This window comes from Etheostoma cragini, chromosome 12 (genome assembly GCF_013103735.1).
Source record: "Etheostoma cragini isolate CJK2018 chromosome 12, CSU_Ecrag_1.0, whole genome shotgun sequence".
Classification (NCBI taxonomy): domain Eukaryota; kingdom Metazoa; phylum Chordata; class Actinopteri; order Perciformes; family Percidae; genus Etheostoma; species Etheostoma cragini.
This window is the reverse complement of record NC_048418.1, coordinates 21,619,158-21,645,406: the sequence shown is the minus strand read 5'-3', so window position 1 is coordinate 21,645,406 and position 26,249 is coordinate 21,619,158. Positions and strand designations below refer to the sequence as shown.

Below are 26,249 nucleotides of genomic sequence, written 5' to 3'. Positions count from 1 at the left end.
CCGGTTAGCTTAGCTCAAAGGCTGGGAGGGGAGGGAAACTGCTGATTTTGCCAAAAAAAAAAAAAAAAAAAAAAAAAAAAAAAAAAAAAACAGCTGCCATGCAATGCCTTTGTAAAGCTGCTCAGCTAGCCGAAGTGCGGTCAAAACGTTGACAATAGTTTCAATACTTTCAGCAGTGAGTGCAGCCATTCAGTGCCAGAGTCCTGTGACTTGTTTAAATGTTTACAAAATTATTCTTCTAGCTTGAAATACATGGACACACCTCCCTGGAAATGTAATTATTGCTAGCCGCACATTACTACTGCCTAGAGGGTTTTTGGCCTAAAGCTGTAATGGTAGAACTATCTCCACAGCACTATGATAGGAGAAAAAACTACTGGGTGTTTTATGTCTTTAAACCAATCACAATTGTCGTGGGCAGTGCTAAACTCCAGTTGCAGCTCTGCAGAGTAGTCTCGGGAAGGAACTTGTTTTGTGGAACTCGTGCACCGTGCAAAAGAAAACTTCAACATACAATATTAAATGAACTGCTGTTGCGGTTTAAATTAACTGGAAACGCTAAACCTCACTGTCTCTTACCAGTGTATCACCGTGTGTATTTTGTCCACAGAAATCCCAACCGGTCCCAAAACGTCCCAGCGAGAGAGGAAACGCTGTAACCACATTCTTAGTAAATCATTTTCCAAAAGAACAAAGCATCCCTGCATGGTTGCACAATCCAAATTTTCTTCCAAGTCACAGGGAGCGGAAGGTGAGGGACAGCTTGCAGAACATCTGGCGGCGCCGGATGTGAGGCAACATCCTGGAAATGTACTTCAGTTGTTCCACACTGCCTTTGGACAGAGTATAGACCGCCTAAGCTAGTCATTTACTCCTGGTTGTCTAGTTTTTATGCTAAGCTCATAGCTGTATCTTCATAATTACCATCTCTCAGTGAAAAAGCAGCAGGGGCCCACAACACGTTTTTGCCAGGGGGCAGACAACCTTACTCTGTCAAACATTTCATATAACGAGCAACAAGTAACCATCCACACATATATGCATTAAATATCAAGTTTGGTCGCGTAGAGATAGATTTCTGGACCTATTTTTACACACAGAAGCCCTGCCATGTCGATTATTCATATTACACATTTTTCAAAACAGTCCAACGAGATTACATAGGGCATTGTGGGACATGTAGTATAGGCTACAGAATAAATGGGCGATTTAACCAGCTGCAGTCGTGCATGTGCCACAGACTGGATATTTATTTATTAACATTAAAGGTCTCTGGCATGTGCAGACCTGTAGCTTGCTCGGTGTTCCCCTCAACTCTGTCGTCACGACATCAGTCACGACTAGTGCGCGTGTAGCTGGCATGATCATGTTGTTCCTCCTCCTCCATCAGAGGTTTCCCTTCACATGCAACGGCAATGCACTCGTCCGTGCAGTAGCCTACGCTTTTTCCAGCCCTTGAAGTAGGCCTACTGTGCAGCACCATGCAGGCGGCGGGCACCGGAGCAGCCGACAGCGACGCCACTGCGAACTGCAGCAGCAGCGCCGCAGGCGTCGACGACAGCGACGGGGCAGCGGAGAGGATGGAGAGGACGGTGCCAAGCGAGCAGCAGGACAGGACCAACAACCAGCAGCAGAATATGCCCTTAACGCCATCCGGAGTCCTCGGTGAGTGTCGCAGAAAAACGCTTGAACAAATAAAATACTGTATAAGAGCGTGTAGTGTGGATCTGAGGGAGATGGGTATTTGTGTTCTTTTGCGCACACACAAAAGAAGAAGATGGGGATGAAAGATGAAGCTACTGTGCATGGGCAGTATGGTGCAGTCACTAATGCTTGAAAGACTTCACTGAAGGACTCCCAGGAGACTAATCGTGTGTGTTTGGGGTTGGATAGCAGCGCCTCTTTTCATTCACATAGTGCGCATTACGACGAGACAGGCCCGGGATGAGCGGGTCAGGCTAGTGGTCCACAGGTGCATGCGGGGGTCCTACGCAGCGGAGCGGGGGGTGCATGTCCCCACGCTATAACCTACTTTGAAGAGAGTGGACGTGTGGCAGACTCAGGTGTCAGCTGTGTCCGCTTTGTCTCAGGTGTTGAAGACTTGAGGAGAAAGACTTACAGGAGAAATATTTCAGTGGTGAGTAAGCAAGTGACTGGTAGCATTCAATGATTTCTGGAATTGCATAATGATGAGTATTAAGCAGCAGTGAACATTTTATATTTCTCTACCTTTATTGGGTTGAGGGCTCTGAGATTATAGCATTTTCCAGGGGCCCGGTCGGCTGGGCCCCCCTGAAATGTTGACCTGTATGCCCATCCAGCAATTCTGGCAAACAGGAGAGACTCAGGCAGAGGTCTGGATAGTAACAGTTAACCTTTACAATTTAGAGTAATGTCACTGCAGTAATTGTATTCATTTGCATCTTGAGTTCAAGCCAAACAATGTAAACTTTTGGAGAAAATCTCAACACGTACATGGATCAGGACAGGTGATATAGGCTCACAAAACATGATATTTAAGCACTATTACACTTTCATGTCCTCTTTTGTTTGTACAACAGTCTCATCAATATTAGTAGGATCATATGCTTTGTGTTTGGGTTTTAGCTGAGCGCTGGAGAATGTAGGAGGGTTTGGCTGATGGTCACATCAGTGTGGCCTTTGAGGCCGAGACAGATCTGCGGTAGTTACAGGTCTGTTGACTATCAAATTAATCATTTGTTGAAGATTCGGCTTTGTGCGTTCTGTGTTTGCACCATCCAAGTGATGGGGAACTGGACAGTGTAGCCACCTGCAGGTCTGAATGTAATGGTCTGTCTTATAGGACTTAATGGTCCACAACTTATCCGAGCTGCCTGCTTGCTTGCTTTTGGTCCATTGCATGCTGGGAAAGGCACAAGACCAACGAGCCCACCCCCAAATCTGTGAAAAATAAATTATATTGATGACACAAGAGGGAACAAGGGTGGGCTTGTTGGTTGAACTTCAGGTGGTTGCTCAGTTCATACACATTTATTGCAAATTGTGATGATCCATAATGTTGGTAATTCAATACATGGAATGTATTATCAATCTCATATGAGATATCACTAGCTTAATATCTAAGCCTGTCTATATCCACAGTCAGTATTTCTCGCTAGGTTTATTTATTGCAAATTAATACAGAATCCACAGTTAGTACTCTTGACCAGTCTCAATTCCACTTTTTAATTTTTTTGTCTCTAAATTGACCGCATTTTACTCTGTCTCGTCTCCGATAAGGACTCAAGACCATAATTTTATCAAGATAAATAAAAGAGGGGAATGAAGAAGAATATTAATTTGTTTTCTTTGGGTGTTTTCAATGAGAACGTGGATATTTCAGATCAATTTGAGGAGTACCTATTGTTAGCATTTTCCAAATTTTTATCATGGCATTTAGTGTGGGACTCCATTGTACTGGTCTGATCTGCGTCTGGGTCTTGACTTGGTCTAGCCCTACCTTGATGTTTGGTCCTGAATTGTTCTTAACCCGTCCTTGTCTCTGTCTCAATGCGCTCTGGTCTTGGTGATGACTTGGTCTCGATTCAAACACTGACTGTTTCACTAATAACTAAGTGGACTATAAGCACTAAGGTGTAGTCTACATGACATGCAGGTATACACAGGCTTCCCACTATGAAAGATCCAGCTGTTCCACTTAGCGCTCCCCCTATGAGTCCCCCCATGTCCATGACTGGGCAAAAAAAAAAAAAAAAAAATAGGAAAATATGGTCAAACGGTAACATCAGTGATGAGTGGCAGAGCGCTACTAATAACTTAACGTCATCTGTGTCCTTGATCACCCTGATGAAAAAACATCACCATCTGTCTGAACCTTCCTCTCTCTCTCACACACACACACACACACTATGTCTTACCCTCTTTATCATCGGTCCTCAGCAGTGATTTTAAACTTCATTAACTTCTTCTGCCCCTCTTTCCCTTTTAGATAAATTGTTTGGGAAGCGCCTTCTGCAGGCCAGACACTACATCATGTCTCGTAAGTCCTGGCTGAAGATGGTTCCCACCGAAAACTGTGATATCCTGATGACATTTCTAGGTACTGTAAGCTCCTGGCTCTCGCCGTTGGTCATCCTGTAGAGAAAACAGCGCATCCTCATTATATGTCTTTATAGTGCTCAGCCCGCCACTCAGAAGCACGACTGGGACTTCTCTGGGGACAATTAGAGATCATCCATTTACTGTACCCGTTCCTATAGACCAGCCCTTTCTGCAGTATATTTTAAGGAAGCTGCAGTTGTGGGCATCGAGTTGTGAATTGGAGGAATTTTACCAAGCTAACTTTGCAGTTTGACTCCGGCAGATAAACTTCAGAATGTACAAAATAATCTAATCTAATCATTCTGATTAGTTGCAGACTCACTAACTATCGTTAGTATTTTGTTTAAATTCTTTATTTCTACAACTGACACTTTCAACTGCTTTACTTACAAACTGGAACTTCCACATGCCTTAACACCACAGGTGTCAAAAGTATTCACAGTCATTACTCAAGTAGAAGTATAAATACTAGGGTTAAAAAGACTTCGGTAGAAGTTGATGTATCAACTTAAGTTAAAGTGTAAAAGTACTGGTGTCAAAACTACATAAAGTATGAAATTAAAAGTAATGTAAGGGCCAGAAGGAGTGGTTTTTGCATCCAAACATTTCTAAAAAAAATTCTTTTATTTACGGCCAGGGATGATTAAGGTTTGGCTGGTCTCTTTGGCTACCAACCTCGTGCTTGGTTGGGACATTTCGCTTAAGTTCTCGGCCATGGACATCTTCGTACTAGGTTACATACAGTACGTCTACTACTTCCTTGCTGGAGTGTGACATGATTTGTGTCATTTGCAGGTGCGATGGACCGGATACGAACCAATAGCGTGTCAGAATCGTTCATGTTAATGATTCTCATCCAACCACAATCAAATTCACTCCATCCGGATTGCAAGATTTATCTGGATAGGTTTTTGTGTCAAGCCGGATTGAAAAAAAGCCAAACTGAAATAGGAGTAACATGGCTATTTTTAAAATGTACGGAGTAGAAAGTACAGATAATTGCATGAAAATGTAAAGAGAAGTAAAAAGCTCTTGCAATAGTCCAAACTTAAACAATGTCTCTTCAAACCAAAAATCATAGACCCGATTCCCTCAGGTAAATCTCTTCTTGAAAACAAGTCTTCAGCCTTACTTTTAGACAGCGTCGCAGCCCATCTGTCGGTAAGAAGTCCAGTCTTCAGGTAGGTATTCCAGTCTTTCAATCCTTCCCATGGAAAGTGCCGCTTCGATCCTCTATAGTTCCTCCGAGAGCACAACTTGAGCTTGTCTCCCACACAACCCTCCTGTCTCTGGGCTTTAAGCTGCCCTTCAGCTCATCAGGCCCTGATTGGTCTCAGGTGTGTTGGGATGCCGTGTGCTTGAGGGGTGGAGTTCCCAACTCCACCAGCAGATGGTGCCAAAGCTGCCAGTGACTGCAGCCATCTCAGGGGTACGTAGCGGCCCTCCAGAACGTAGCCCTTCGTGACATCACACTACCCAACATGTACTTCATTAAGGTTTTTTTACTTGACACCTCTGCTTAACAAAAAAATAAAATGCTTACACCTCCTACACTTCAACAGACACTTCCAACCCTTGAGTACTAAAATCTAAACCTGTACGTGCTTCAACTTCTATTGCTACTACAACGCACCTTACATTGAAATACTTGAAGACTTTTTCACTTTTTTTTTTTTTTTTTACAATTTTCAGTGTAAGGAAGCACACTTATTTTAAATGTTGCCTTTTATGGTTATCTTTTCCTTTAAAACAGTATACACGTACCCTAAATTACATATATTTGTGCATACATATGTGTTGTTTATGATATTAATCAGCTACAAAATGAACAATGAAAATGAAAATAAACAATATGCAAAGTGCCGAGCAAGATTACAAATTAAGACTTTAATGATCCAGCAAGGGGATATTACATCTATTCACTCTGTTGTAACTCATTACACACATTATACACAGGCCGGACATACACACACATGCCCAGGACCTGTACATGCACTAATGGAGATTGTCAGAGTGTGGGGACCGCCCATAACCGGCGCCCCGAACATTTAGGGATTTGGTGCCTTGCTCAAGGGCACCAAACTTTATTTTATTACCTTTATTAACCGATAGCGGGTCTCTTACAGTGAAATAGCTCACTTATGCTCCTAACTAACATCTCGCTCATAAAGGAACTATGTATGTGATATATGTCACTCCAGAATCAAAGTCTTTGTGGATGATGGATCCAAAGCCTGAGTCATTTCCAATTTGATCTTCATTGTTTTCAATTTTGGGTAGAAAATGGTCCCAGTGTAATGACACAGATGATTGAGGCAATATTCTGCATACAGTTGGATGAAACTGCTGAAATCAGATTGGAGGCTTCTCAGCCTATTGAAAACATTAAGCCCCATGATACGATAATATCTTAAAAACTTATGTCACATTAATATATTATTGGAATTTTTAAAAATATTGCGTTATCTGACATATTGTAATTTATTACCTTTTTTCCAACTTCAAATTGTGCACGCTGACGGTCACCCCTGCTCACCTGACAGAAGAAAAACTCAACTGTACCTATTGCATCTAGTGGAGTGAAAAAGCCTTGCAGAAAGTTAAATTCTCATGTTTAATTCCTATAATAAAAGACTGATACTTGGCGTCCCGGCATCAATACAGTTTTGCCGCAGAAAATGACGCGATACTATGCTGGATCGATTTTTTTCCCCCACCCCTGAAATGTTTGTGTGTGAAATACTGCTTGTAGACAGGGATTTAATTGGAGCGGCCTCTTACTATGGGCACCACTCCACTGCTTCTTGGCCCCAGCTGTCAGGGCGGTGAAGGGTGGGTTTGGTTCAGCCTCTGGCCTCTTCTGCCTTTGACGTACACGCCTGCAAATGTGGGAATGAGGAATTAAATGGAAAGTTGATGAATAAACTGCTGTTTCAATATATGCATTGTGATGCTCATATTCACTGTCAAACTTTAAATGAAATGTTTTTTTTCTCCCTCCAGATACAATAGATGACCACACTCTGCTGTGGCTCCTGAATCAGATTCGTGTTGGAATCCCACAGGTCAGCATTCAGGTTCGACAGCACAAACACACCCAGGCACAAGCCTTCTTCATCACGACAACGTTTGAGAAGTAAGACTCCGAAACTCACACCAACTGTGTGTGTGTGTGTGTGTGTATAAAACTTTACTTCAGCATTTAACTGCATATTCAGAGGGGTGAAGCAAAATGGGAAGAAAAGAGTCCAGTCAATTCCCATTCTCCATTCAAATTAGCAGAAAACGCCACTATAGGGCTAGGGAACAGTCCATTCAGTCAGTTAGGGTTAGCAAAACATATTGTAAGCATGTGTGTTTCTATTAATGCATGAAAATGAACAAAGGCAATACAAAATGGAAGAAATGTGTTAGATTTAGTTATGTGTGGTTTTTATTTTAGCCTGTTGAAGTCGTGCTTATTCACTTTCTCGCCGAGAACTAGATGTGAAGATTGATACCAGTCTCAGGTCTGTCTGCTAAGATAAGAAGTTACAACCAGGGACAGCGGGCTTGGCGTAGCTGTAGCATAAAGAAGAAGCAGCTTGCATGGTCCTGTCCAAGGATTACAAAACTAGGTCAAAACCGACATTTATGGCTGGACTATGTATGGCCAAAGTGCCTAACTGTGGCCAAATTGTTAAAGGGATTGCCAGCGGTGGTGTACATAATGTGAATATAGATATTAATTGGCTTATCACACTATTAGCAGGTTTAGCATGATGACAATAGAAATAGAAAATACAGAGCAGACTCCCAGGGCTATTGTTCAATCTTTAAAGATTGAGCTTGGTCTGGTGAACCTGACTACTGCTGATCACCTTTCAAGGCTCTACTTGGTTTGGCACCATCTTATATTATGCATTTTATTCCCTGGCTCTCAGCCCTGAGGTCTCTTAGATCTGATGAAAAACCTCTCCTGGGTGCCCCCCGATCTCCACTCAACGTTGCTGCTCCACGACTGTGGAACCTGCTGCCTTCATATCAGATGTGCTCCCTCCATTTCTGTTTGTACATCCAAAGACACGATTTTTTACTCACTTGCCTTTCTTACTAATCACTAATCTCTCAATCTCTTATCACGTCTATACGTGTTGCTGACTCGCTGCCGTTGGGTAATTTTTTTTTCCTCTCTACTTTCTAGTTTTACATTTCAATGTTCTTTTCTACAGCACCAGTGCTTTTTTTTACATCACTTTCGTCATCTTAAGCTGTGTTTATATGTGCTCTAGTAATAAACTTACTTACTTACTTATAAGTACGTACTTACATGGTAAAGATACATTTTGGACCTAGTTTTGATTTTGTATGGCTTGTCCAGCCCAAAAAACAGCAGAAGCTCCAGGAAGTCTCTGCCTCCAGGGCGTGCAATTTAATGTCATTACATTCCTGTATTCCTACGGATCAGACATATTAGTTGTAACATGTTAACTAGTGAGCTTTACAGTAGAGCTGCTGGTACACACATTTTGTGTCTCTCCAGTCTTTATGGTAAGCTAATCGGTTACTGGCTCTAAATTCTTATTTATTGCACACACAGGAGAGAGGTATTGACCGTTTCATCTCCAAAAATGTCAAACTATTCCTTTAAGCTTCAAAAAATTCAGAAACCACACCCAGAGTTACTGGGAGTGTGTGTGTGTGTGTGTGTGTGTTGCCTCAGTGCACTTAATCTATCAAACATCTGCGGTCCAGTCGCTCCACAGTGTTAGTGCCCCACCAGGTTTAATCCTGCTGTCATGTACCCTCAGCCTGCTGCGGGGAGCCGAGCAGATGGGCATGCACAAGGCCGTCAAACCGCAGTTTGGCGGCGGGATGCGGCGTTTCTCCTGTGAGGAAGACAACATCTATGAGAACATAGAGAGCGAACTCTGCTTCTTCACCTCACAGGTTAGAGCTTACAACTGTGGGCCATGTAAGCTGTATATGTCAACATCGATATATTGTCCATACTTGTAAATGGTCGCTTTGGGTGTGGTAATTAAAGATTCTTTTTGTCTGTCTTTTGCTGTTTTTTGTGAAATTGAAAATGTATGTTTCTAAGTATTATGACTTATCTTTTGCTGTTTTCCCATAACTGTAATGGTTTCCAGGAGCGACAGTGCATCATAAAGTATTGGCTTGACAATCTGCGAGCCAAACAGGGGGAGGTGCTCCACAACATTCACTTCCTGGAGGGCCAGCCAATCAGTATGCTGTCATTTATTATTACCAAACCGTTTGAAATGCTTTTCTTTTTCTCTTCCCTATCTAAATAGCATCAGCGTTTTGTGTAGTGGATGTTATATGCTAAGTTACATTTGAGTTTTGTCAATTAAAATATTTGAACCACAATTAATTGCATGATTGTCCATAGTGAACTTGCAATTATATGCAAATTAATTGCACATTTTTATAAGTTTGGAATGCTCGTATCAACATGGGAGTGGACAAATATTGCAACAGTTTTAAACAATGACAAACACTGTCTAGAATATTTCTCCAGAATAACCTCAAAGATACTATATGCTTAAAAAAATGCTGAAAGAACATTGTGGCAAACTCATTGCATTGCTTTTCTTCCTTATTCTATGGAGTGGCCCGAGGTCCAAATCACGGAACAAGCTTGTATTAATCCTGCGTCAATAAAATGAGGAATTTGCGTTTGTTATTACTCATTATTATCACGTTTTATTAAAACAGCCTTCGTTTTAACGTTGCCATGTGAAAGCTTCCTGTTGTCTCCGCTTTAGTTCCAGAGCTGCAAGCTCGGGGAGTGATCCATCAAATGTTTCCTCTCCACGAGCAGAGGATCCTCAACCAGCTGATGACATCCTGGGTCCAGGCTGTGTGTGAACGGCAGCCCCTGGGTGGGAAATATCAACCTTTTTTTATTTTTTGTCTGGACGGGCCTGCCGTTAATACCAAGTCACATCTATTAATAGCATAAAATAGTATGAGCTATGTCATTGCTTGAGACATAGTGAGTCTTCCTCTCATGGTCTTAACATTAGCTTTTATATGTTTTATTATCTGATTACCATTTGATCTGCTTTGTAGATGATGTGTGTGACTACTTTGGAGTGAAGATCGGCATGTATTTCGCCTGGCTGGGTTTCTACACTAACTCCATGCTTTACCCTGCTGTCATCGGCTTTCTCCTCTGGATACTGGCAGAGGCCGACCAGGTACCTGAAGCCTATTCTGGAATAAACTCCTTGTACAATAAGAGGGTATCGGTTTTGTTTCAACATTTAGGGGGGGTAGTCTTTTTTGTCTATTCTGTTCTCAAACATTTTTTATAATATCCGTAGCGTGCTTTGTAAGGATAAAAAGAGGAATGGCACTAGCTTTGGCAACTGGGAACTGCACGGCATAATCATAATCTCCTTAAAGAAGTATCTTCTGATTCTCTCATGCCACAGACCAGTCAGGATATCTGCTGTGTGGTTTTTGCCCTCTTCAATGTTGTGTGGGCAACATTGTTCCTGGAGCGCTGGAAGAGGCGAGAGGCGGAGCTGGCCTACAGGTGGGGCACCCTGGACACCCCCGCTGAGTCCTTGGAGGAGCCCAGGCCACAGTTCAGGGTGAGGACCCTTACTGACGTTTTAGCAGGCAAAAGAAAAGCAGCTGTTGTTCTGTGTTGGCATGTGAAAGGTTTTTGTCACTCCCAGCTGTATTTGCTCAGATCTGCTCCCAAACATTCATAAGTCACTGGTCAATAGAGCCGAAAACATCTCCCAAAGTGCCATGTATCAACAGTCACATTATTTTCAGCGTACCAGACCCTCCTCCAAAGCTCCTGGAGGAAGGTCTGGCTACTCCACATAGCACTTGGGGATGAGAGGAAAACATGTTCGGGTTTATTGTCATTTCTTTAAACCAATCACAACCATCTTGGGCGGTGTTAAGCATTGGAGACAAGCCACGGTGCCTCTGCAAAATTGTCTCGGGAAGGAACTTGTCTTGGTGGAACGTGTTTACGTTCAAAAGTTGTTTTAGTCATGGAACAGAAAACTCAGATTGGACAGATAGTCTGTAGCTGTCTGGATTTACCCTGCAGAGATCTGAGGAGCAGTTTACCATAGTCCTCAGAAATCTACCAGAGTGTAAAATGGCAACTCAAAGGAAACCCAAGGCAACGGATATCCAGCCTAAATAATGGATTTTCCAGATTTTCTGGCTGCAACTGGGCAATCTCAGAAGTGGAACATCATGGATATAGACTGCAAAGCAACTATCCTCAGGTGAAGTTGTAATGAATCAGTCTGGTTGAGTGGTTTATCAGCAAGCACTGGACTGGAATGGCACAGAATAGCAGGAAATGTGATAATTTTGTTGACAACGGGAGTGTGTCTTCATACCCCATGTGCTCTTCTAGAGAAGGGGGGGGAGCTCTCTCTGCCGCCCCCAGCTCACTTCTTGTTCTGTGGAATGAATAGAGAATTTAGGGGAGGGGTGTGGGTGACTCATTTGAAATGACACATGGAACAGTGCTTGAACAGGCCTGGCTAGCTCAGTCAGTAGAGCATGAGATTCTTAATCTCAGGGTCGTGGGTTCAAGCCCCACGTTGGGTGAGAGATATTTTTAGGGGAGCACTACAGCAGCATGGTTGTTTAGAATAACATGATATGAATAGAGGATGTGGACTGTGGTACACTGCAATCACTGATGTGCAATTGTGAATATGCATTCTGAATTCATGTCAGCTTCTATAAAAAGCACACCAGACAAACTCAAAATATTAATGAGGGTTTGATGTCTGATGTTTTCCAGAATACCCTGGCACGCAACAGCAAACATAATAAATGCGAGCAGGCAAGAGAGCAGTTGCAGGGTTTCGACAGGGTCCTAAAAAGTCTCAAATTTGATGTTGTGATAAAGGTCTTCAAGATAATTCACAATCGTCCTAAAAAAAGTCTTTTGACTTTTCCAATAAGTTTTTCAGTGAAGATTATTGCAATCATGTTAAAAAAAAAGTCTCTAAAGCTCTCCCTGGTTTCTTGTTTTCTCTTCCTCTGCTGTGCCTGCAGGGAGTGAAGCGCTGCAGTCCCATAACGGGCTGTGAGGAGTTCTACTACCCGCCCTGGAAGAGAGCTCTGTTCAGATGGCTGGTCAGCCTGCCCATCTGCCTCCTCTGTCTCTGTTTTGTCTTCCTCGCTATGCTCCTCTGCCTGGAACTGCAGGTTTGAACAGATAACACGACACGATATGGAATCAGTCTGGGCAGCGCTGGGCAATATACCGATATTATGTCATTATCATGATTTGAATCTAGAGATGGTCTTAGATTTTGGATATCGTAAAATGGCATAAGTGCTGTCTTTTCCTGGTTTTAAAGGCTGCAGTCCAGTAAAGTGATTGCATTCTCTGAACTTTCCAGACTGTTCTAGTTGCTTTATAAGTTGCCTTTACCCACTTAGTCATTATATCCACATTAATTTCATTGTGTAAATTTTGTGGAAGCACCAATAGTCAACACTACAATATCGTTGCGGTAACGATATTGAGGTATTTGGTCGAAAATATCGTGATATTTGATTTTCCAGCCCTAAGTCTGGGGCTGATATTGCATAAATGAATTTCTCGTGAAGAGTCTAAAACCACCCACTAACAGTTAAGAGGTTGAACAAAGCACATTCAAAAATTCCTCTTGTCATATTTATTTAATAGCCTTTTTAAAAACTAGCCATGGGAGTAGTCATGAATGAATAGACTTATTGAATATTTATTATGCTTCTAATGCCTCTTGCCTTGCAGGAAGTGGTGATGGAGATTCAGGAACTACCTGGTGTCACAAGATTCATTCCTAAGATACTTCTGGCCATCACTGTGACCATTTGTGATGAAGTATATAAGAAGATTGCCTACTGGCTTAATGACATGGGTAAGAGACACACAATGGACACTCTCTGGGCAGAGTAGTGAAAACATTAGCTCTGTTACTTAGCATACAGGAATTACTTTAAAAGAAATTGAATTAAAATGGAACATTTCTGCCCTTGATTGTAGTTATTGGGTAGTTGTTATTGCTACCTGAGTGCTAATGAAGTGATCTTTCAGCTGTAAGGTTCCTTTCTTTTGCATTCTTGCACATGCTTGATAATCGATCCAAGGAAACTCAGCTGCACATTGGCAAATCCTTCTCTTTATTTCTTCATTCAGAGAACTACAGACTCCAGAGTGCCTATGAGAATAACCTCATCATCAAGATGGTTTTTGTAAGCGGTGTATCCTCCTCTGTTTTTGGCAGAATAGTCACAATTCATCTTGATCGAGTGGGTTTTTGACTTCCTGTAATGTTTTTCTTTGTGTTTTCTGGTTGTTTTTGCAGTTTGAATTTATCAATTCTTACCTTAGCCTTTTCTACATCGGGTTCTACCTCAAGGACATGGAGCGACTTAAGGAGGTAACAATAACTGTTGGCAGCATCACAAACACTATGACAAACTATTGGTCTGTTGACTATATGTAACTTTGTAACTAACTGGGGCTACTGGGGGCAAAAGTGGCAATCAACTGTTGAATAAGCCCCCACCACTCGTAGTTACAGTTGCTACTTCTGCCTGTCAAGCTTTTTATTTTTCACATGGCTCATATGTAGTTTAGATTTGTAAATGATACGGTGCAAATTTTCCGCTCAAAATGCTTATTTATTTTGTAACAATGGGTCCTTGATTTGGTTGTAAAAGCGGTCTCCGGCAGACTTTTAACATTTCCAGCTGACTCGTTTCAAACAAGAATCTTCTAAAAGGTGTCAACACTTTTAACAGTGTCATCACTGTCAGGCAGTGGCCTGCATTTGTACTTCAGTCAGACTGAATATCTCCATCATATCTGCTTGCTAAATGATTTCGAAATGCGTGCATATTTTCTCTTTTGCACTCCTTACATTTAGAGCTGGGCAATATATCGATATTATACAGATATCGTGATACAAGACTAGATATCGCCTTAGATTTTGGAATATCCTTATATTGCATGGTGAAGTCATTGTGGTATCAATATCAAAGTATTTGGACAAAAATATCACGACATTTGATTTTATCCATATCGTCCAGCCCTACTTACATTCACACATTACCAGATGTTATCCTCCTCCTCACAGATGCTAGCTACTCTACTGATCTTCCGCCAGTTCCTACAGAACATCAAAGAGGTCCTCCAACCTTATCTCTATGAGCAAAACAAGCTGGGCGTCTTCACGCCCAAGGTGCTGTGGGAGCTCCTCCAAACCATTGTACTAAAGTACGGCCGCCTGGCCTTGGGAAAGGCCCAAGCCTCAATGACAGCCTATTCCTTACTGGGGCCCAGAGGGATCCCTGTCAGTCACGCTGCTAACGGTAACCCAGAGCAAAAGAGAAGAGGGGATCTGAAAGCCGGATTCAGGCTGACGGAAGAAGAGTGGGACATGAATGACGGCAATCTGAAGCAACGTAAAGTCAGCTTCACCGAGAAGGTCGATTACCAGGATGTCGCGACAGAAACGCAGGCGGCGGATCGCAGCCACCTCGAGGACAGTCCCACAATGGTAGAGGAAGGGATGGACCCGTCCAGTATTTTTGACAGTTGTGATGAGGACAGTGATTGTGAATCTCTGGCTGAAGTATGTGGTCTGTTTGTTATTCATCAATCTGTCTTTCAGCGTTGTCGTTTTGGCTCCTTTGCCTACTCTGCAAAAATCTCCATCTCAGTCAGTGATTTTGTCTTAAATTGCCACACCATTTCCAGTGTTTCATAGAAACAGAAATATCTCATTATATTCAAATCATATTAACTCTTTCTAATACAGTACAACTTGTCTCCTGTAGTTTTACAAATTAAGTTATTTCATGTCTGTGGAGAGTCATTCATCCAGGTACAGTAGTACACTGAGAGATAAAAATTTCACTATCCATTCCAAAGCTGCAGAATTCCAAAAAATATGTCTCTGTAGTAACTAGAAAAAAATATCGTAGACCAACGAGTATGCCCCTGTGTCCTCTCCAAAGGAATCTGACGCTCTCTGTCAGAGAAGAAAGAACGTAGCTGAGGTGAATGAGCATAAGAAGTCGTGGATTGAGCCACCAGAAGAACCCAAAACCGTCATCCTGGCCCAGGCTGAGATTGAGAGCTGTATGCAGACATACGAGGTAGGTAGAGGTTGGGACAAAATATTATAAATGCCCTTTAACATGCAAAAATATACTCATAACTGTGATTTGTTGAGATTTGTTTTCATACATTTTCTTTATCACGGATGCATGTTGGTAAAGATTTCTGTCATATTAAAGTCATATAAAGTGTATATTAGGAGTGGGACAAAATATCTACATGGAAATAATTTTTTTTGTGACAAAATGTTTATATTTCAAGATTACAAACAATTACAAACTAACCGTCCACTGACAAAATAACAGATGCCCAAGCCATGTTTTAGTCCAAAGTCTGGACCCGTAGCTCTATTAATAATTTATAGATTGAACAATTTGTGTTGTAGTGCTGCTTTCTAACAGTTTGGACTTGCAGTGAATAAAGACGGGCACTTAGTATTCATAGTTAGGCCGATATCGTGATGTATCACTAAAGGATTGTCCAGTAGTATATTAATTATCGCAGAATAGCTGTCTCGTGATATTATCATCATCATAAGGCTTAGTTGTGTTAAAAACCGTTCATTCACTCACTCACTCACTCACTATTCCCTACATAGTGTTTATTTAATTGCGAATTATATAAGGGATGACCAAACGAGTCCTTCTTCTTCTCCTCCGGGAACACATGTTGCATTGTGGTATACAGCAGGAAAAATGTAGGGTACATCAAATGTACACTCAAATTAGCTGTGCATTGTGCGTATTTATAGTGGACTACAAAGGGACTGAAAAAAGAATGAGAATTCAAACCTCACTACAAAATGGCAAACACTATATAGAGCCCTATTTCAGTGACAAGGAACAGTTACTAACACACTTCATGTATGGTGAAGGTTAGAGCCCGACCGATAAAGGATTTTTAAGACCAATACCGTATAAATATACATAAATCTGATATTCTGATATATATTAACAAAAATAATCCAGAAACACGTTACAAAACATTAACAGATTTTCCTAACATTAGTTAGTTGTAGTTACTTATGACAAAAAAAAAATTCAGTGTTGCCAACAGGGACGTTGTAAAACGCCCTCTTTTGGACAGACTATGCAACGCCAACACTCAACATGGTTGACCGTCCGTTTTTATTTTTTAAGTATTCATTTATCAGAATCATTTATTTGTCATTATAAATGATTCTGATAAATTAATGTTTATTTTTTTATCAGCCATTACAAATGCCGATACGATAGATCAGGAAATGCCTAATATCGGCCGATAATAATAATATAATAATATTATATAATATTGGCCCACCAATATATATCGGTTGGGCTCTAGTGTAGGTACCCTTTAATTCCACCCCCACCTTGCACCACACAACTTCACAACAGTGTGGTCATGAAAATACTAATATTGTTTTAATTAACAGGACACACTGCAGGACTACCAGGAAATGTTCATCCAGTTTGGCTACGTGGTGCTCTTCTCCTCTGCCTTTCCTCTGGCGGCCATGTGTGCCCTTATCAACAACATCATCGAGATCCGCAGCGACGCCCTAAAGCTGTGTACCGGCCTGCAGAGACCCTTTGGACAGAGGGTGGAGAACATCGGACAATGGCAGGTCAGTGTGTTTTATTTGGGGGGGGGGGGGGGGGGGGGGGGATGTCAGAAAAGCCCTCCAGGCTGCATTGTATACCGGCATCTAATGAAACGTAATATCAAAACATAAATTTAAAAGTACATTCTAATAAAAATGTAAAGATGGGTGAATTTAATATTTTATATTATAAATATGTACAGATATATAACATGCTATTACAAACGTTGAACTATAAATCAAGCAAACGGCATTTGTTTTAGAGGTTTGTATTTGTGCGTGTGTTTGTGTGCATGCAATAATACACACACATTCATATTATACATTATACATACACACACAAATAAAACATGTTTGTATCTCTCTCTCTCTCTCTCTCTCTCTCTCTCTTTCTCTCTCTCTTCTGTTTCTATCAACATCAGACTGCAATGGAGGCCATGGGCTTGATAGCCATCATAGTGAACTGTTATCTGATTGGTCAGTGTGGGCAGCTCCAGCGTCTGTTCCCCTGGTTGAGTCCTGAGATGACCATCATCTCCATCGTCTTACTGGAGGTATGCATTGTACTGTGTACAGTAAATACAGGTTTGACAGTTTTGTAGTTTTAAAGCAACAGTAAAGAATTGTTCCCGCTTCGGTCCCCTACAGGTTGGAAGCAAGGGGGTCAGCCTCTCCTCTCTAAGCGTAGCTCCCATGGCGCCATTTTAATGCTACGAAGCGATCACCTGCCGTTAGCATCCCATTGACTGCCATTCATTTTGATGTCACTTTAACAGCAAATAACTTTCCAAATGAAGCGTTTCAAGATTCTATTTGTCCAATGTTTATTTCTAAAGAAACACAACAATGAATTAAAGGCTTGATTACCTTGTACCTCATGTAATGGCTCCGTAGCAGACGTTTTTGTAAAAATAAGCTAACATCATAACCACATGACTTACTGTTGCATGGTCAAAAAGTCACCGTATTGTCAGGAGAAGCATGCACACAGTTTGGACTTCCTTTAGCTGTTTAGGTTTAATTACTAACGTTAACTAGCATGTTAGTTTGCAGTAATTAGCCTGTGCCTATGTTATCGCCTAACATATACCTACGCTCTCCGTCTCTGCTGATTGGGAATGATCAAGATTTGTCTTGGCCCAGCTACCAGAAGACTTACAACTTTCAGACAGGATGCTCACGTCACAACTACGTCGTGAAGCTCAGTTGGAGGCCGCGCAGTAAAGCACAAACAGGAAATGAGCTTCATATAGACTTAACTGGGCTCCGTCCAGAACAACGGGATCTGTTGGTCCACTTCTTTATTGTTGGAAGCAGAATTGTCAAACTTGCATAATGTGATGTAATGGACAATTCCACTTCCAACCTGTAGGGCGACCAAAGCAGGAAAAAGTTATCTAGTGTTGCTTTAAAAGACTAGTTTTATTTCCCAAATTATTATTTTTTAAACATTACAAAACAAGAACAAATGTGCATGGCCTGCTATTTTTTGTTGTGACTTTGTAAAATCTCAATCTAGTTTCATTAATGGATTCAAAACCTCAATAGAGTTTTTGATATGTGTATGAAACCCAATCCAGAATAAGAAACCAAATGTAATTGTGCCTTGATGTAACTGTGTGTTGAGCCTGTCCCTTTGTGGTCTTGGTGGTTTACAGCACTTTGCAATCCTCCTAAAGTACATCATCCATGTTGCCATCCCTGATATCCCTGGCTGGGTAGCAGATGAGATGGCCAAGCTAGAGTACCGACGAAGGGAAGCTTTCAAGGTATAGTTGTATCATAGCTTGAAAGACCTTCGGCCAACATAAGGCTTGTTGCTGGCTGCACTCTGTGCAATTTTTCATATTGCAAAATCATTTTTATACCTGTATGTGTTTGGGTATGCTTGTCTGTCTAGTGTTGTATCACATCATTGGCACTTGTCTTGATGGTGGCTTAAACAGGGTCCATATAGTAAACATAAACAAAAAAAGCAGTGAAAACTATTTTGTGTAAACTGAAACTTAAAAAAACTGAAGAAGAAGAAGAATTAAACAAACGATATTGCCAGATTAAGAAATAATAAAATGTGTTTGCTTCAATATCTATCACTACTGAAGAACATTGAACCACAGAAACAAACACAACAGACTTGACATTAGGTGGCACTGTGCCATAATTGTCAGACATTGTACACTAAAGTAACACAAAGATTAAAAATTAAACATTATGGCTATTCTCCAGACATTATACCGGGCCCTGACAAAAAATACTGAAACTAAATATGTAAAAACTAAAATAAACCTGTTTGAAAAACTGAACCCACATTAAAACAAGCCAACACTCTGAAAATAAATTATACTAAAATGAAATCCAAAAGTCAAATCTACGCTAACCTTGGTTTTAGATAAGTCTTGTCTACGTAGAAAAGCACATTTAGTGTAAATTCAACTTGTGTGTATCAGCTTTCTGCTGGATAGGATGACAAATTCTTCAGTGAACATGCAAAACATGAGAGCAATTACTCTCAGTGAACACTAATCTGAGGAATCTATACTCCACCATTTATATTCCTTATCCAGTTGTCTCCTCTCTTTCCCTGTCTTTTTCTGTCTTTATTTTTCTACCTGTGACTCTCTCTCTCTCTCTCCTCCTCTGTTTTCATTTTAACACACCTCCCCGTTTAGAAGCATGAGCAGCAGGCCCAGCAGCACTTCCAACAGCAGCTGAGACGCCGGCGCGAGGACGAGGAGCTTCAGCGCCAGGCAGAGCTGCAGGCTGAGGCCCGCCAGGAGAGCGAGCACAGGGCAGACAGCCAGCACCAGCACCACCACGACAAAGCCCCGGGGGCCAAGTCAGGGGACAAGCCCAAGAGACCCAGTTCCCTGCTCGGGAACAACAACGTGATGAAGCTGAAGCAGATCATCCCTCTCCAGGGGAAGTCCCGCTCCTCACCAGCCCAGTCCCCAACAGGAGGTGAGGCAAAGCTGCCAGGGTTTCTTAAGTTCTTGAAGTCGCCTGAGGGGAAAAAAGAGCCAGTTGGCTCAGCCGGAGCGCCAGGCACAATAGTGACCTCTAGCGTTCCCCCTAGTGGCCCAGAGAGGCCACAGTCCCCCAACAGGACATTCAGTCCTGGGAAGCTGTTCAGTTTCAGCAAATCAGAGGGAACTGTGGTGTGTGTGAACGGGACACAACCACCGCCCCAGCCTGCTAACGCTCAGCCCAACGGGGCGGACTCACACACAAGCCTGGAGGAGTTACCCTCCAATGAGTCAGATAAAGGGCAATCAAGACAATCGAGTGATTCGGAATACTCAAAAAGTTAATTCATATTTAACCACACCAATGTAATGTAATGAGTGGAGAGCAATGTGCACAGGCCACATTCAGAGACACACCTGTCCCGTAGGAGAACTCATTAGTCACAAGGGCATATCCCTCTTGATGCAACTTATTTTGCACTAGGGCTGCACGATATGACAAAAATATGTGATATGCGATGATGTTTTCGAATATTGCGATATTGATATTAAGCAGATATTAAAGTGTACTCTGTTCTGCATTTCTGCTGCTTTCAGTATTCTGCTAAAACACAACAAACTGCTGGTTGATTTTAAATCAAATGAAAGGAAATCATGTCCAACATGCTTTAATTGATCAAATTGAAGATTGAATTAAACATAAAAGACAACCCTGAAAAACCTTTTGAAATGCAGTTTTCTACTGATATATATTTTTTTGTCATTCGCGATGTTGTAGCCTTTTGCAATGTTAATTGCATGCGTTGATATCGCAATGACGTTTAAAAATAAAGATATATCGTGCAGCCCTGCTTCGCAAAGCCCTACTTCGCACAAAGTATTATACTGTATTAACACTTGATTATCTAACTTCCATGTAAAATATGTACAGTAGGTGGAACTCCTTGAATGGGGCTTGAGTGGTCTTAACTTAAAGGACAAATACGGCGCTAAAAGAACCTAGGGGTTAATAACATGGGTACCGAGGCAACCCTTTTCTGGCATATGTTTTCATGCTAATTGAATGTGTGTCTAGCTAGCGCAAACCGCTAATTAGCTCATAACGCTAGTTGTTGGGGAACTGGTAAAGTAAAAGTAAATTGCTATTTTATACTACTAAAAAGGCTCCAAATAGCACCACAATCCCACGGTAGCATCAACAGGGTCTCTACATATTAACCAAAGCATAAGATAGTTTCTTAAGGAAGTTGTATTTGCGCCTACAGGCGGGCGCCATCTTGAGGAAACACTCATGACCTGTCAAAAGATGAACGCTGTGTTGCTGGTTGTTGGTTGCACGGCAATCTTCTTCAACTGGCAACTAGCGCTATAAGCTAAGTAGCAGTTTGCGCTAAAACTAGTCACATTCAATTAGCATAAAAACAAATCCCAGAGAACATAGACACGTTATTATGTGCCGGAATTGTCCTTTAAGGTTAAAATACTGCATGACTGCTTAGTTTTTCATATCCACAGAACCGATTTATTTGGATGTGAAGAGTTTTTTTTTAATCAAAAGCCAGGACCTGATCATCAGCAAGCCCTTTTATCAATCAGCAGCTTCCCGTTCCAGGTTGGTTTCTCACTCCCATGCCTGTATTTAATGCATGTCACATGCATGCATTACATGTCCATCACGCCTTTTCAGTTATGGAGCACTTTTCAAAGCCACCGTATTCTTCTGCAATAGATTTTATTCACTGTGACCATAAAAAAAAAAAAAACTATTTTTATTAACTTTGATTTTCTATGAATTATTTTACTACATAAATTAGTGAATGTACTTCAATGATGCAAATAAATCGCACTTAAAATAAACATCCATCAAGAGATTAAAGCATGGCCAATTTCTTTTTAAACTAACAGTAAAATTATGTCACTAGATGGTTGATGTTTGCTGGGTTGATTTGTTTGCTGGAAATAGGGCATTTATGTAATTCTTTTTAGGTAAATTCATAACAATAAGAACAGAACATACACACTCTTTTAGAAATACACACTTTTTGTAGGTGTACAGTTGCCAGAAGATAATTTACAAAAAAAATGCTTCTACAGCATTTCCTCAAACATACAATAAATGTGGGAGGGTATTTTGTAGTTCTAGCCCATAAATGTTGCTGTAAACTATGAGTTATAGCCTTTACTTCATGATATAGTGTAATCTATATAAGAACGAGATCTCAAATTGACAATACATTTATACAATTAAAATCAAAGCACAGCATTAACAATAGACACATTGAAAACTTAAGCAGGTCCTGGAATACAAATCTTATGACAGAAGTAGAATAAGCACATTCTACCATACTAGAACTGCACGGCTCTGGTTTGAAGTAATACTTCTGGAACTTACAGTGTGTATTCTACTTACATAAGCAACAGAACTGCACATATACTCTGTAATCTTTGAACAGCAATGCGTAACCAAAGTAAAAATGTACATTATACTGTCAGCTGTGCCAAACAGATTGAAAATGCAGCCAAACACAATTTGGAGTAAATTAGTCTTTATAGATGCAAAAAGTGAGGTTTCTAAAGGTGCAAAGCAAATTAAGCAAAATGCTTTTGTTTTTATTGACTGAACTCTGGCTTGAATCACTCCAACATACAAATACAAAAAGGCTAAACAAAATGATATAACAAAATGGCTAAGACCAAACCAGAGTGAGTCATTGTCTTGTTACCTGATAAAGGGGTCTGGACAATCACAACATACATACTGTACAAATATACAAGACTTGTGAAGCATTAGCTTTACCAACTTTATGAGCAGCAAACACACTCTTTATTTTAACCTGCTATCAAAAACACATGTAGGAAACTCAAATAAGCAACCTGTTTAAGCAAATGACAGCAGTTCTTCTTACATGTAGCCTACATGGAATTCCAGAGCCAAATCCGAAAGATTAAGAGTCTGGCATTAAGTAATTAAAGTCGCCCAACTCGAGGATACTCAGACACACCAACGTGATTGGCGCAGCTAGGCTACAAGGGCATAGTTAATGAGCAGCATTACTCGATGCCAGAGTATCTCGCTGAGCAAACTGAATTGTGCTCTCACGAGAATTCTGGATTTCCAGGGTAAGCCTACACATCAGGACAGCTAAGTTTTAAATTTAAGCATACCTGTAATCATCTTCATTCCATAAAATAGTGTGCTAACCTTGAAACTACAAAGATACACACTCTGCTTATAAGGTCGGGAGCTCAGACTAGAATAGAATCTAGAATGTGGCTACAAAATCTGCACGTCACGCTGTACAAAAACTGCATCCTCTAGTTTGACTGTATTGGCTTGAACGTGTCTTTATAGACACTAATATCCGTTCAACTCCAGTGGTTAATTGTATCACCTGAAACAATGGTGACAACCTAGGGGTCGCTCTAAGACATAGTGAAAACACACTCACTTCCATTTAAGGCAATAAATCATTATTCATCAGGAGCAAACAAGGGAACATTTCTTTTAGCACTTGGCTTTTTCTGCAACTGTCTGTAACAACCCCTGAATGCATGGTTAAATCTAAACAACAAAACACCATGCAGTTTTATTTTCAGTTACGGTTATGGCAGTACAGATATATTTTAAAAGGACTACTGTCATTATGTCATTCAAAAATAAAAAATCCTAATTAAGTAAGAGCCACAAAAGATGGCATGCCACTTAATTATTTATGTAGACTTACATTAAAACATGCACATGGTATGAATAACTACAGCTGTAAAGCCTTAAATAGAAGCAGAGCAGCTGCATATTTAAAGAGATATTTTGTGGCTTTAAAACCAGCTGTGTCATGGCAGCGTGTGCAGATGAATGGTGCAGCTTCCCTCCAAAGTTGCAGGGCACGGAGCGCACAGCTGAGCAGAGCAAAGGACGTCGGTCGAGGTTGTCGACCCAGCGTGTTCTCGACGGACCCTGGCTGCTCCGTGCACTGGTGCTAAGGAGTGAAGCAACGATTCCCCTAAACACACTGCCCACACAAAGATGACACAGAGCTGGATTCAAATATGCAAAGTATCCCTTTAAAAGAAAACTGTGAGCATAAGTTAGGACAACTCTGAGGGTTTAAGGAAGAATTTTTTACACTACAAGGACTGAAATCTGAGGCAGAGGTGTCTTGGAAGAAAATACTGGTCAAGAGTAGAAAAGTAACTGAGGAGAAAAGAAGGAAATCGGAATTTGAATGCAAAGATTGACCAATGTATTTTGGGGACTAACGTCATGACGACTGGGGTCTGAACTGTAATGTATCCTTGAGGGCTTCAGTGTCAAGGCCTGGTTTTGCAAACATGTGTTCTGCATAATGCATTTTGTTTGTATAGGTCAGTCTCTGCTGGGTGTGCATCAACAGCACAGCAAATCACGAATCCTCATTCCGTTCCCGACTGTCAGTTCTGGCGATTTTCCGTGGCGGTGCCGTGTTCTCCCCCTCTCCTTGTTCCTGCTCGCGCTTTTTTGCTGAATTCTGAAAAAAGTAAGAAACAAACACATTTAACTTACCACAAAACAGAAGCTATACACTGTCATAAACAACACTGTTGGCACCAACTTTCCATTAGATTCTGTTAACTTTTATGTACTATCTGTAAAAACCTTTACCTTTTTGTCCCACTGTTGATGAAGATATCGCAAAAGGATGTTTGTCTTCTCTGTGACTATGACTGAGGAGAGACAACAAAGACACTGATTATATCATTAGAGACACAAAGTCAGAAAGGTGCAGAAAAGTAAGAATTATGTTAAAATCAGCTGTTTCCATAGAGCGCACTGGCTTAAATACCAAGTTGAGTAATACAACTACACGGCCATCGTGGAACTGAAGGCAATTTCCTCTAACGGAAGCCTGAAACCGAGTTCAATACTTCGCAAAACATATGATGTGACGTGTGCTTGGGGTATACTTTTTTCCTGAGCTACAACTACAACATGTGATCTCACGTGCTGTAGTTCCCCCTGCTCTGTAAGCTTTTGCAAAAGTCAACGCACTTACTCTGCTCCGATGGATATTCCCGGGTTGGAAGATACACAGATGGTCGGCGGTTCTAAAAAGACATTGAGATCCATTTCAGTATAAAAATAAGCTAGAATGATGTCAGGAAAATGGTATACCATGTGACAACATAAATTGAATTTAATGAGACACGGACAGTGACTTTATCACAACATTTTGAGAACAAATTAGACAACTTACTGATGCTTTACATACAGAGTCTGCATGGAACCTGCTGAAGTTATTCTTGTTGTAGACAGGTAGTCCCTTCAAGAAATCTGACTGTGGGCAGAAAAAAAAACAACAATATGAACAAAACCACTTCCAGGTGGTAAGGCCAACTGCCAAAGCCATAACTGAGGAGTAGAGAAAAACTCCTACCCCTAACATTTATCTAGATAACGTGACATAAGGTGACAGGAGAGTATTTACAGTAACCTACGTCGTACTTGGCACCAAGAAAGCAAGTCTATCGAAGGAAATTATGGCAATTATATTTATAAAGTGCCTTTCATTACACGTAGACGCAAAATGCTTTACATTGAAAGATAACGTGTAAAAATATAAGCATTAACTACAAAAATAAGAACAAAGTATAAGCAGCAACACAAAACAATCTACAAAAAAAAACAGACATACGCGCACATACTAACCAAACGCCTAGTTAAGAGAATAGTAACGTTTTGAGTTTGCTTTGAATGTGGAAATAATTGTGATGGACCTCAGGTCATCAGGCAGCTTGTTACGGAGATCAGGACCACAGCTAGCTAGCTAACGTTAGAAGACCTCTCCCTGATGACCTGAGAGGCCTGGTGGAGTTAGGATCACTGAGCAGGTCAGAGATGTACTGAGGAGCTTAACCATTTAGGGGAAGAACCAACGATTTAACACACAATGTGGACAATTAAGCAAAGAACCGACTGTAAACCTACCTTCTCCATTTCTGTCAGAGTCACGCTCTTCGTTCGTTTACTAGCTAGCTAACGGTAGAGGGATAAGGAGCAGATGCTACCGTTTAAGCTAGCTAACTAAGCCTTGTTGTCTTTGTCGTAGCCAAGATACTGGTTCGTTTACCCGTTCGACAACTTCTTACGACTTAACTACGTATGACTTCGGTATAATTGCATCACGCCACTTCAAACAGCTGGAAACTTCCACTCATGTAAAGGTAATTACACCTAAACTGAATTGAACGTGCTTTGAAGCTAACTTGCTACTAGTTCACAACTCCATTTTTGTTGTTCGTCTGTTCGGGGCGGTTACCTTCCAAGATTCGACGTACAGTGGTAGATGCGTGAAGTGAGATTAAAAAAGGAGTGCGCTGATTGGCTAGTAAGTGATTATGTAACAGACCGATCTCCCAATAAAAAGGGAGTTGTGGCATGAAGCCCTGATACTAAGCTCGTTCGAGATGAACTGCGCCTCGCCTGTAAAGTGGACGAGAGCAGGCGGCAGCAGCGGGGGCGGGGACAAAAAGC

The 26,249-nt window shown here is 41.2% G+C and overlaps 2 protein-coding genes, 1 long non-coding RNA gene and 1 other non-coding gene across 7 annotated transcripts; 3 read left to right on the top strand and 1 right to left on the bottom strand.

Annotated features, from left to right (window-relative positions):
- The first annotated feature begins 734 nt into the window (after window positions 1-734).
- ano8a (anoctamin 8a) lies at window positions 735-21,193 on the top strand. Of its 4 annotated transcripts, none has more exons than XM_034887563.1 (18): window positions 735-1,665; window positions 3,971-4,081; window positions 7,087-7,219; window positions 8,874-9,012; window positions 9,216-9,312; window positions 9,855-9,971; window positions 10,162-10,289; window positions 10,527-10,688; window positions 12,136-12,288; window positions 12,863-12,989; window positions 13,268-13,323; window positions 13,437-13,511; window positions 14,211-14,633; window positions 15,094-15,234; window positions 16,611-16,802; window positions 17,201-17,332; window positions 18,437-18,547; window positions 19,448-21,193. In XM_034887563.1, the coding sequence occupies exons 1-18, from the start codon at window positions 1,482-1,484 to the stop codon at window positions 20,084-20,086; spliced, it is 3,120 nt and encodes a 1,039-aa protein (XP_034743454.1). In that variant the 5' UTR covers window positions 735-1,481; the 3' UTR covers window positions 20,087-21,193. The 4 variants fall into 4 exon arrangements, with proteins under 4 accessions (XP_034743454.1, XP_034743453.1, XP_034743455.1 ...); XM_034887562.1 differs by having other exon boundaries at window positions 14,211-14,708; window positions 19,451-21,193; XM_034887561.1 differs by having other exon boundaries at window positions 736-1,665; window positions 14,211-14,708; window positions 19,448-21,192.
- trnak-cuu lies at window positions 11,607-11,679 on the top strand. Its single transcript has one exon. It is a non-coding gene; the product is annotated as a tRNA-Lys (tRNA).
- A 23-nt stretch (window positions 21,194-21,216) lies between the features above and the next one.
- On the top strand, window positions 21,217-22,415 carry LOC117954100. The gene is made up of 2 exons (XR_004658738.1): window positions 21,217-22,200; window positions 22,248-22,415. It is a non-coding gene; the product is annotated as an uncharacterized LOC117954100 (long non-coding RNA).
- On the bottom strand, window positions 22,314-26,060 carry LOC117954092 (DET1- and DDB1-associated protein 1-like). Its single transcript, XM_034887596.1, has 5 exons — window positions 25,704-26,060; window positions 24,973-25,053; window positions 24,772-24,823; window positions 24,381-24,442; window positions 22,314-24,246 (listed from the first exon to the last, which is right to left on the bottom strand). Exons 1-5 carry the CDS (start codon window positions 25,710-25,712, stop codon window positions 24,142-24,144), a joined length of 309 nt encoding a protein of 102 aa, XP_034743487.1. The 5' UTR covers window positions 25,713-26,060; the 3' UTR covers window positions 22,314-24,141.
- Window positions 26,061-26,249: the final 189 nt, after the last annotated feature.

Coding starts and splice junctions, on each gene's coding strand:
- LOC117954092 (XM_034887596.1), bottom strand. Junction 24,824..24,972: donor ACTCTGTATGTAAAGCATCA/GTAAGTTGTCTA, acceptor ATGTCTTTTTAG/AACCGCCGACCATCTGTGTA. Junction 24,443..24,771: donor GGAATATCCATCGGAGCAGA/GTAAGTGCGTTG, acceptor GTCTCTCCTCAG/TCATAGTCACAGAGAAGACA.
- ano8a (XM_034887561.1), top strand. CDS start 1,482: ATGCAGGCGGCGGGCACCGGAGCAGCCGACAGCGACGCCACTGCGAAC. Junction 7,220..8,873: donor ATCACGACAACGTTTGAGAA/GTAAGACTCCGA, acceptor ATGTACCCTCAG/CCTGCTGCGGGGAGCCGAGC. Junction 12,289..12,862: donor TCCTCTGCCTGGAACTGCAG/GTTTGAACAGAT, acceptor CTTGCCTTGCAG/GAAGTGGTGATGGAGATTCA.